The 11,873-nt window shown below is 43.9% G+C and overlaps 2 protein-coding genes across 2 annotated transcripts in view; one reads left to right on the forward strand and one right to left on the reverse strand.

Annotated features, from left to right (window-relative positions):
* GPBP1L1 (GC-rich promoter binding protein 1 like 1) overlaps positions 1–1,985 on the reverse strand; it is a 58,794-nt gene extending 56,809 nt beyond the window's left edge. Inside the window, exon 1 of the mRNA XM_032247413.1 lies at positions 1,781–1,985. The gene's annotated coding sequence lies outside the window, so the exon portion shown is untranslated. The remainder of the gene's footprint in view (positions 1–1,780) is intronic.
* A 1,539-nt stretch (positions 1,986–3,524) lies between these two features.
* Positions 3,525–9,775, forward strand: TMEM69 (transmembrane protein 69). Its single transcript, XM_032247414.1, has 3 exons — positions 3,525–3,633; positions 6,319–6,453; positions 8,776–9,775. Exons 2-3 carry the CDS (start codon positions 6,412–6,414, stop codon positions 9,481–9,483), a joined length of 750 nt encoding a protein of 249 aa, XP_032103305.1. The 5' UTR covers positions 3,525–3,633; positions 6,319–6,411; the 3' UTR covers positions 9,484–9,775.
* Positions 9,776–11,873: the final 2,098 nt, after the last annotated feature.

The raw sequence follows: 11,873 nt of genomic DNA on the forward strand, positions 1-11,873 counted from the left end.
AACAACAAAAAGAATGTTTATATTAACAAACGTACAAACCGGTGAGTAACCTTAAAAAAAAACCTCTCACTCGAATTTAATAGTTAACAGTGACAAAACATGAAGCAACTAACTTGTAGTTTCTATTAAAAACTTTAAATGTTTTTCCTGTAAAACCACCAAAATAACAAAAAAAATTATAGGGGAATTAACAAAAATAAACTTTTGTATTTGAAAAAACGTCAAAAGGCACATTGAAAATGGACTCCCTAGGAAAGATGACAGTTTATTTTACTATTAATTTCAAAGTTCTCATTCACAATTAACATTTCACTGTTTTATCTCTTAAAAACAGACTACAGGCCAAAACTTCACCACCTTTCCAAATACTGAAATTTACTGGTTTTGGCTTCCAATATATGACTTTTTGTTTAAACTTCTGGATCTATTGGTTAAAAAAAGAAAAACGCAAATAAAAGACAGCCTTTTGTTTAAAAGGGCACAACAATCAGGTTCTCCACACCTAAAGTATGTCTTCACTTGGTCTTAACACTATTCTAGTAAGTATCTCAAACTTAATAACACCCTAATTTCCTTTCAAATATTGGATATAAAAGACCTTAGAAAAGATCAGCAGTCTACCAAATTACAAATACCAGTCTACTGAGGAGTGACTACCAATCACTTTACTTTTGGATAGGATTTACACAAGAATATGACTTGTTACTAAACTAAAACACGAACCACCATTATTAACTCTGTATTTTCCTGGTAAGCAATGAATATCAACGTTAAAAGTATTTCAACAAATATGACAATCCACCCTCAGAGCACAAAGTTGGCAGATAAAATTGACACCACAGCACAATGTGAAAACTATAAGCAACTATTACACACACACACCACCGCACCGCACCCATTCTTATGTAAACTTTTGGAGTAAGTCAACTTTGTGAGTCTCACCTTTGTTTTCACCTAGCAAGAGAGTTAAAGATGAGACACCAATTGTAAAAAGCCAAAAGATCAAAAGATTCAGTTAATGTCCCCATAGGGGAAACGGCTAAAATTTTAAAACGTTACTGTATTTAAGTAATCGAAAGGCAGGGCACTTCCCCAAGCTACAGCCATTTTAGATTCAGACTTTCTTTTGAATTTCTCGGGTTGAGAAGTAGATTTAAGACGAGAAAAAAAATAACACTCTTAAAACATTTCAGGATCGAGCAGGTTCCCCCGCAGCCCCCGCAAGAGAAGAGGGTTTGTAGATATTGGATAGACTCAATCTAAACGAAAACACCTCGTTACCACGTAGAACCGGAACGCTGGGAGTTAAAACTTTTTTTCCCCTCAAATATCCCACATTTGACTTACACTTTTTCCTCCTTAGGTTTTTCTTTGAAGGAAAACAAAAGCTCTTAGCTCTCATTTCAAGAGGGAAAGAAAAAAACCCGTAAACCAAGTCCCTCAACCAGCACCAAGCCGGATCGCCTGGAGAGGAGCCAAAAAGCCGCAGGTGAGCGTTCCGACCCGACGACCAAAGTTAAAGTAGCAGCGCTTACGCGGAGCCCCGGCAACGCTCGCGTGCAAAGCTCCAAGCACTGCGATGGCGGGAGTGCGCCGTTCGAACCACTTGAACCGTGGTTCGAACCGCTCGCCCCTCTCGGGTAGGACCTAAAACCAACCACCTGTGTGAGAGCTTCTTTCACCTAGTTTTAATAGCCGGTTGGTTAGGCACCGGGCGGGGCCCCGCGCTGGAACGACTCCAAGATCTCCTACTGCCCCGTTGTCCCCAACTCCCACTCACCGGGCAGCGGTGGGACTACGACCAGGGACGAGACGCAGCGTCTGAGAACGCGTCCCCAGCTCGTAGACTCGGCAGAGGCGGCTAGCCCACAACCATAACAAAGCTCTTCCCAAAATGGCTGCCCGGCCCACAACGCCCAGGAGGGGCAGAGCGGGTGGAGGAGGAGCGACGAGCAGCACGGCCCTCCCCTCCCCCGTCCGACCCCGCCTTACACACGCCCACCTGAAGGAGCGCATGCGCACGGGACCTGCCCCGGAGACACTGCCGGACGGTTCTCGAGCCCCGAGCTGCTAACGTTCGGCCCCCAGAACGGCAGTTATGCCCTGCCCTGCCCCTGGCTCCCTTCCTCGCCGCTCGAGGCGGCGCGTGGTCGCCTCCGCCCCCTACAGAGTTGAATCCTCTGCCTTTCCTCGTGCCGCCTGAAGCAAGGACAAGCCTAGTTTAGTACGCCCCTTCTAACCCCCCTGCCCACTTTCGGGACCTGAGCGCGTATGAATGAGTGGGTGGGTATGTATATATGTATTCCCTTCTTTCTTCACCTTCCCACAGCCCTCCCGTGGGCCGGTACGCGTCCCAAAACTACCTCTACAAGGACTTGCAAACCGGTTTCGCAGAAACATGTGTTTTTCAGCCCCTTCCCACCTTCCGCTCCTTCCTTCACGTGTGCGTGTCGTTGAGACTCCAGCCCCCAGCAGCCCACACGGCCTGGCTCCGGAGGCTGCGCGGCTGGGTCAGCCGCGCTACCCACTGGGAGTAGTAGTTCCTTGGGAGCCCAAGTGTCATGCCCCGCCCCAGCGCCGGGCGGGCTTTTGGCTAGAGTCTGCGCCAGTGACAGTGCCGTTTCTTCTACCTTAAGTCTCATTGGGTATCGCACTATTGGAAGGGGCGGCGCTGCCATAACAGAGAAGGCAATAAAACTGAAGGCCTAGCTCTACTAAAGGCGCTATTAAGACTTTGCTGTGGCTCCATCCGGCACGGGACGCTAAACCATGTGATGGGTGGCAACCAGGAAGCTACACTACCTAGAATCCGGAGGAATGGAGGGGCTGGCCGGCTTGGGCCCCTGAGATCTCCTATTACATGTCTTCAGCTTTATCCATACACACGGAAGGACACTCAGATTGCCTAGTGCCATTTCCTGTGAAACAAGTCCAGATAAGAGAAGGGACTTGCCCAAGGTCACATAGCGGAGAAATAAAGCCGAGGGCAGCAGGAGAAATGATCTGACTTTCCGCACCACCCCCAAGCCCAGGGCTCTTATCACCACACCTTTCGTGGAAGTAGAAATCCTGCTCTTGTGCTATTTAATCCTTAACGAAGTTTCTAGCTCCTAGCAAAGAAAATAAATGTAATAATTGGACTTTTTCTCCCTTTAATAGTAAAGGGCCGTAATGCGGAGTGACATGGGCCCCATAGGTCTTATAACCCTGTTTTGCAAAGTAAAAAATAAATTCCACAGATGACAAGCAATTTGGCCAGGTCACTCTGGGCCTAAAATCCCGTCTCTTACCTTCCTTCACCACCATCATTCTGAGATTGTTTCAGTACTTGCACTCTACCTTCTCGAACTCTGTGGGCAGATTCTGCTGCCTGGGAGCCATGAAACAGAAAGTCTAGAACCGTTCAGGTACCTTGTTCAACATCTGGCTTCAACTAGAAATTAAGAATGGCCCCCAAACAGAAAGCCGGGCGTAGGAACCAGTTAGCGCAGGTTAAGGCCCTACCCGGACTTATTTTCTTTTGAGTCCTCAGGAAGTAGGGGGCTTTCTCTGATTCCACTTGCCGGAAGTGTCTTTGTAGGGAGGCATGGGCTGTTTTCTTGCGGCTGTTTTCCATCTCTCTGTGCAACGCTGGTAAGTCTCAAAGCTGCCACAGCTACAGAATGGGATGGGAGGCACCAAGGGTTGGTAGTAAATTGTAGACGCGGGCACTGTAGGGCAAGGTTTCCCGAAGACACTAGCGTCTAAGCTCCTCCCCCCTTTCTCAGAGGTCTTTTTGAAGCTGGCAGTTGCAGTCTTCCTATTAGGGCAATGGGAATATTGAGCTTTTTAATCCAAATTAGGAGGGTTAACCTTTGAGTCTCAGTCCTTAATCCCCGCATCACCTGCCGTCGCTGGACTTTAGGTTATCACTTTTTAATACCCGTTAGCTGGAAAGCATGTGCCATAGAGGATAGGGAGTTTCCAAAGGTCGGGGATGGTTGAGATTTTAAATGGAGTGGTCTGGAAAGTCTTACGAAGAAAGCGATTTTGACAAAAGTGATGGGTACACTCTGCGGGCATTTTGGTCTGGGGCTCAGGTGGGTAGGTGTGGGTGTGATCTAACTTACCTATTCCTTTAGAATGAAGACATTCACTGGTATACAGGGTTTCTTGACCCAACCCTAAGATATGTGGATCTGTAATCAATAAATTTGTTCAATTTTTTAAAATTTTTATTTATTTATTTTTTTGAGACGGAGTCTCGAACTGTCGCCTGGGCTGGAGTGCAGTGGCTCGATCTTGGCTCACTGCAACCACTGCCTCTCAGGTTCAAGCGATTCTCCTTTGTCAGCCTCCCAAGTAGCTGCGATTACAGGCACCCGCCACCACGCCCTGCTAATATTTGTATCTTTGTTTTGTTTTTTTGTTTTTTACTTCCTCTAGCATGGATCACAGGAAACAAATTTTTTGTATCTTTAGTAGAGACGGGGTTTCACTATGTTGGCCAGCTGGTCTCGAACTCCTGACCTCCTGATCCACCTGCCTCAGCCTCCCAAAGTGTTGGGATTACAGAGGTGAGCCACCGCGCTGGCCCAATCGATTTTTTTTAATTAAACAGCAACTATAGATTTTTCAGACATTTCATTCTGGCTAAGAATGGAATTGTCGGCCGGGTATGGTGGCTCATGCCTGTAATCCCAGCACTTTGGGAGGCCGAGGAGGGTGGATCACTAGGTCAGGAGTTCGAGATCAGCCTGGCTGAGATGGTGAAACCACGTCTCTACTAAAAATACAAAAATTAGCCAGACACAGTGGCGGGTGCCTATAATCTCAGCTACTTGGGAGGCTGAGGCAGGAGAATTGCTTGAACCTGGGAGGTAGAGGTTGCAGTGAACCAAGATGGGGCCACTGCACTCTAGCCTGGGTGACAGAGCAAGACTCTGTCTTAAATAAATAAATAAATAAAAAAGAATGGAATTGTCAGATCTAGAATTCATATTCTCATTCAGCTGTTTTTACTGGTTACTTACTAATCAGGGTCTCCTCTGTAAGGTGCTTACTTTGTGTCAGGGGCAGTTCTCAGCTATTTACATGTATTAACTTAATAAATATTACATCAGGCTAAGTGTGGTGGCACACACCTGTAATCCCAGCACTTTAGGAGGTCAGGCAGGCAGATCGCTTGAGCTCAGGAGTTCGAGACCAATCTGGGCAATATGGCAAAACCCTTTCTATACAAAAAATACAAAAATTAGCTGGGCATGGTGGCATGGCCTGTAGTCCCAGCTACTTAGGGAGCTGAGGTGGTGAGATCCCTCCAGCACAGGAGGTTGAGGCTGCAGAGAGCAGAGATCATGCCACTGCACTCCATACTGGGCAACAGAGTGACACGCTGGCTCCAAAAAAAAAAAAAAAAAAAAAAAGTTACATCAACCCTATGAAAGTAGTTAGTACCTTTATTTCAAAGGTGAATGAACTGCACCATAACGAGATTAAATAATTTGTTCAAAGACACACAGCTAATAAGTAGTGGAGCCAGAATTCCAACCAAGTTTGATTCCAGAGTCTGTATTCCAACAGGCTATTCTCTTTCTCCGTACCAAGTTAATAAAATGCTTGCCAGGCATGGTGGCTCATGCCTGTAATCCCAACACTTTGGGAGGCCAAGGCAGGTGGATCACCTGAGGTCAGGAGTTCAAGACCAGCCTGGCCAACATAGTGAAACCCCATCTCTACTAAAAATACAAAAATCAGCTTGGGAGGCTGAAGCATGGGAGTCGCTTGAACCTGGGAGGCAGAGGATGCAGTGAGCCAAGATTGTGCCATTGCACTCCAGCCTAGGTGACTGAGCAAGGCTGTCTTAAAAAAAAAAAAAAACACCCAAAAAAACTAAGTTATATTGATAGGTACTATCATTATTTTGAATTGTGAACTCTTAAGCCCCAAAGTAAATAACTAAGGAGAAAAAAAGGAAACAGAGAATCTATGACCTTCCAGTTGTTTTTTTTAATCTCACAAAAATGCCATTTAGAAGACCTTTCATTTTAAAGATGAGAAAACTGGTACTCAGGCACTTTACTTAGTGTCACACAGCTAGGAAGTGGTGGAGGTATCTGTAAAATCCCTGTGTGCATTACTCTTTTCTGTTAAATCAGACAGCCAAAGCTAAAAGAACAGTTCAGGTATTAAAAGAATCTATTTCCATACTGTGTTACTGATAGTTTGAAAATATTAATGATTCTTTTCAAAGGAAACTGTTACATTTATGAATTACTACTGTTTAAAAATTAATGTATAAAATGAGGAAAATTAAGTGATGTCTTGTTTTATACACAGAAACATGCCTCTGAGTCAGGGCCTCCATTGAGCTGTAACAACACGTTAATCAGAACGGCATCTTCCTGAACAAGACTTTCAACAGGGGCCAGTATGCTTCGCTTCATCCAGAAGTTTTCTCAAACATCTTCAAAGGTTGGTTTATTCAGCAAATATTTGAGCACTATTTGCCAAATATTGCTTGGGCTAGGGCAGTTGCAGTGAAAAAGACACAAATCCTTATCATTGTTTATTTAGGTGATGGAGGGAAGAGTTAGGTAAAATACATGTAAGTAAAATATTTAATATATCAGGCTGTGTGCGGTGGCTCACTCCTGTAGTCCCAGCACTTTGGCAAGCCGAGGTGAGTGGATCACTTGAGTCCAAGGAGTTCAAGTCCAGCCTGGGCACATGGAAAAACCCCATCTATACAAAAAATTAGCTGGGCATGGAGTCACACGCCTATAGTCCCAGCTACCCTGGAGGCTGAGGTAGGAGGATTGCTTGAGCCCAGGAGGTTGAGGCTACAGTGAGCTGAGATCATGCCACTCCAGCCTGGGCAACACAGCAAGACCCTGTTTAAAAAAAAAAAAAAAATGGAGCCGGGTGCGGTGGCTCAAGCCTGTAATCCCAGCACTTTGGGAGGCCGAGGCGGGTGGATCACGAGGTCAAGAGATTGAGACCGTCCTGGTCAACATGGTGAAACCCCGTCTCTACTAAAAATACAAAAAATTAGCTGGGCATGGTGGTGCCTGCCTGTAATGCCAGCTACTCAGGAGGCTGAGGCAGGAGAATTGCCTGAACCCAGGAGGCGGAGGTTGCAGTGAGCCGAGATCGCGCCATTGCACTCCAGCCTGGGTAACATGAGTGAAACTCCCTCTCAGAAAAAAAAAATGTTGTCAGGTGCTGTGACTTACAGCTCTAATCCCAAATCCCAGCACTTTGGGAGGTTGAGGCAGGCAGATCACTTGAGGTCAGGAGTTCAATACCTGCCTGGCCAACATGGTGAAACCCTATCTCTACTGAAAAATACAAAAATTAGCTGGGCATGGTGGTGGATGCCTGTAATCCCAGCTACTCGGGAGGCTGAGGCACGAGAATCACTTGAACCTAGGAGGCAGAGGTTACAGTGAGCAGAGATCACGCCACTGCACTCCAGGCTGGGTGATAGAGTGAGACTCAGTCTCAAAAAAAACAAAATAATAATAATAGTATATCACTTACCTGCTGTGGAGAACTATAAAGCAGGGAAGGGGGGAATAGGGAGTGTCAGGATGTAGGACTGCACTTATAAATGGCAGGGGGTCAGAAATAGGGGAATGGGCCATACAGGTAACTGAAGGAAAAGCAGTAAATATGGAAATGGGAAATGGTTCCAAGATGGAACCATTCCTAGTATATTTGAGTAATCACCAAGAATCTTAAATAACTTCAATTTTTTCTTTAATCCAACACTTTTTAGTTGAAGTCTGGCATCTGCTCACTAAAGCACAGAATCAGCAGAAAAGGTTATTACTTTGCCCATGTACAATGAAAGGCACTGGGGATTTTAAGGCATGGAACAAAATATGGTCCTGGCTCTCAAGTCTACTGAGACAGAGACAAGTAAACACATAATTTTAATTTATTGTGAGAAGAATTATGATGGAAGTGTGCATAGGGTACTTACTATAGGAGCATTAAATCAAACGGTAGAAGGGTTAAGGAAAGCTTTAAGTTGAATGTTGATTGTTGAGGTAAGTTTCCTAGATAGAAAAGGAATAAGAACTAGAATTCTAGGCAGAGCATATACAAAGGTGTGGAACTATGAAAAGTATGTGGTGTTTATAAAGCCAAGTTGGAAGGCAGATTTATTTCCTCCATATAAAAACACTATTCCCACAGTAATTAGTGCTGCTTCTTTTGCTAGTAATAAATAGAAGAGGCAGTTTAGAAGGCCAGATTCTGCCCCAGGCGCTGATCATTGGGATCACACCTGTAATCCCAACTCTTAGGGAGGCAGAGGCAGGAGGATAACTTGAGCCCCGGACTTCAAGACCTGCCTGGGCAATATAGCAAGACCCCATTCTCCACAAAAAGGAAAAGAAAAACAAAAGGACAGAAGGCCAGGTTCTGAAGATCTAATCTTTACCTGCTTCTCTTTTAGATATTTCTCTCATGGAATAAAAATAAGTGGTAGGTTTAAATATATCATGGTTTGTGTTCAGTGATTTCTTTTGTACATTATATAGCCATTTCATACTCTTACCAGCAATAACATCACTTTAGAGTCAGTTCATCCTTTCTGTACAGTTTAATGTGCTAATGGAAGGCAAATCTTTTTTGTTTGCTCCTTCCAAATAATCTTTCATATTGGGATTTACTAAAATCTGATATATATATATAATTTTTTTCTTTTTTTTCAGGTATGTCTTAGTAGTGTGAAAACGGAATTTTTTTTTTTTTTGATTTTGTCTTCTGGCTCTATTTTCTTTGCAGATGCTGAAGTACTCTTTCCCAGTGGGACTAAGAGCCAGCAGAACAGATACACTTTCTCTCAAGATGTCTCTCCAGCAGAACTTTTCCCCGTTTCCAAGGCCTTGGCTTTCTTCTTCATTTCCAGTGTATATGAGCAAGACACAGTGCTATCATACATCCCCCTGCAGCTTTAAAAAGAAGCAGAAAGCAGCATTTCCAGCCAGGCCACCAAGCACCATCTCTTATCTGCCTGAGAGCCCAAAGCCAGCATTATATATAACTGTGGCAGGACTAATCCCCTTCGTTGCTCCACCACTGGTCATGCTGATGACAAAAACTTATATTCCCATATTAGCTTTTACTCAGATCGCTTATGGAGTCAGTTTCCTATCTTTCTTGGGTGGGATCAGATGGGGTTTTGCTCTACCAGAAAGTAGTCCAGCCAGACCAGATGTCCTTAATTTGGCTAACAGTACAACTCCTCTTCTGTTTTCATGGTTTGCCTTCCTTTTTTCTGAAAAACTCGGTGAAGCAGAAGCCATAGTCACAATAATAATGGGTCTGGGGATAGCATTACACCTTGAAGTTTTTCACTTACCACATTATCCCAACTGGTTCAAAGCCCTGAGGTTATTAGTCACTTTAGTGGCCACTTTTTCACTGATACTCACTTTAATGGTTAAAAATGTTTTTTCCAAAAAAGGACATAAGAAACCTGGTCAAATATAAAAATACACTGTAGATAACATTAGTATGCTGGTTACACCTTTTTCTACTTCTGTTTGGCTCTTTTTTTCCCACACCAATGGTAATTTACTCTTCACAGATTGTTCTTCATTTCTAGAAGTTGTTATTTCATAGTAATTACTTGAGCAAGAGCTTGAAAATCCCTGTCAGATGCTTTCATCTCATAGTAAACTAGTTTTCAGTCATTTTATGAATAATACAGTTATCCACTTAAACATTTGAATGTTTTAGCTTTCTTGAAAATTAAAAGATTAAAAATCCCCTTTGTTAGAGTCTTGTGATCATTGAGGAGAATGCACGTATTCTCCCACTTCAAGCAGAAAACCTTCTATCTTGAGTGTCTGGAAATAAAAGGTAGTTCCATTGAAGAGTTTTCACAGGAGTTACCCCTGGGAAATCCATGTCCAAACTTATTTCACATGGTATAACCAAATTATATGAGCTAAAAGGATCTGTGACTAGAGTCAATAGGGAGCAGTATCATGAGGGAAAGCCATGTTCAAAGGTAAGTTGGACATGTTTTCCAGTTTTTATTAGGATATTTGGCATGGTATAGATATAATTTATCCCTTACCAAACATAATATAGCTGGTCAAAATGATTATTTTCAACAGAAACTACTTAAAAAGCCCTAGTATATATAAATTTAAAAAGAAAAGACAAGCTGGAGCCATCTTGATATTCTAATGAGCAGGCCTATCTAGTTCTACATCATTTTTTGAGATGGAGTTTCATTCTGTTGCCCAGGCTGGAGTGCAGTGGCAGGATCTCAGCTCATGGTAACCTCTGCCTCCCAGGTTCAAGTGATTCTCCTGTCTCAGCCTTTCTAGAGTAGCTGGGATTACAGGTACGTGCTATCATGTCTGGCTAATTTTTTCTTGTGTATGTTCAGTAGAGGCAGCATTTCACCGTGTTGGACAGGCTGGTCTAGATCTATAGCTTTTAAATCACAGAGATCCTTTTAGCTTTCATGTCTTTTTGTTTTCTTGTTTTTTGTTTTGTTTTAAACACAGAGTCTCACTCTGTCACCCAGGCTGCAGTGTAGTGGTGTGATCATGACTCACTGCAGCCTCAACCTCCTGGGCTCAAGCAATTCTCCCACATCAGCCTCCTGAGTAGCTGGGACTACAGTTGTGCACCACTATGCCAAGCTAATTTTAAAATTTTTTGTAGAGACAGGGTATCCTATGTTGCCCAGGCTGGTCTTGAACTCCTGAGCTCAAGTGATCCTCCCGCCTAGGCTCCCAAAGTGTTGGGATTACAGGCGTGAGCCACTGCACCCAGTGGAGAAGCTTTCTTAAAAGCAACACCTTAGATTTTCACTTGAAAACCTAGTCTCGGCCGGGCGCGGTGGCTCAAGCCTGTAATCCCAGCACTTTGGGAGGCAGAGGCGGGTGGATCACGAGGTCAAGAGATCGAGACCATCCTGGTCAACATGGTGAAACCCCGTCTCTACTAAAAACACAAAACATTAGCTGGGCATGGTGGCGAGTGCCTGTAATCCCAGCGACTCAGGAGGTTGAGGCAGGAGAATTGCCTGAACCCAGGAGGCGGAGGTAGCGGTGAGCCGAGATCGCGCCATTGCACTCCAGCCTGGGTGACAAGAGCGAAACTCCGTCTCAAAAAAAAAGAAAAAAGAAAAAGGAAAACCTAGTCTCTAATCACCCTACTTAAGGTGGAGAAAAAAATTAACAAAAAAGAAAACCTAGTTTTCTGAAATTTCTAGTCTCACCAAAAAGGAAAAACATTTAAAATAGTATAATATAGATCTGGAATTTTTTTTGAGATGGAGTTTCACTCTAGTTGCCCAGGCTGGAGTGCAATGGTGCCATCTCAGTTCACTGCAACCTCTGCCTCCCGGGTTCAAGCAATTCTCCTGCCTCAGCCTCCTGAGTAGCTGGCATTACAGGCATGTGCCACCACGCCCAGCTAATTTTGTATTTTTAGTAGATAGAGTTTCTCCCTGTTGGTCAGGCTGGTCTTGAACTCCCAACCTCAGGTGATCTGCCTGCCTCAGCCTCCGAAAGTGCTGGGATCATAGGTGTGAACCACCGTGCCTGGCCTGTAATGTGTTATTTTTACATAACATTCAAATATTAGATAACTCAAATTTCTTTTTTTAAAAATGATTTTGTTCATTCATTCATTTATTCATGTATTTGAGATGGAGTCTTGCTCTGTTGCCCAGGCTAGAGTATAGTGGGATTACAGGCATGCACCACCATGCCCGGCTAATTTTTGTATTTTTAGTAGAGGTGGGGTTTCACCGTGTTGGTCAGGCTGGTCTTGGACTCCTTTTATTTTTTTATTTTTTTTCCTTTTCTTCTTCTTCTTCTTCTTCTTCTTCTTCTTCTTCTTTCTTCTTTCTTCTT

Source organism: Sapajus apella, unplaced genomic scaffold (genome assembly GCF_009761245.1).
Source record: "Sapajus apella isolate SASKATOON/1434 unplaced genomic scaffold, GSC_monkey_1.0 scaffold62, whole genome shotgun sequence".
In the NCBI taxonomy this organism is placed as follows: Eukaryota; Metazoa; Chordata; class Mammalia; order Primates; family Cebidae; genus Sapajus; species Sapajus apella.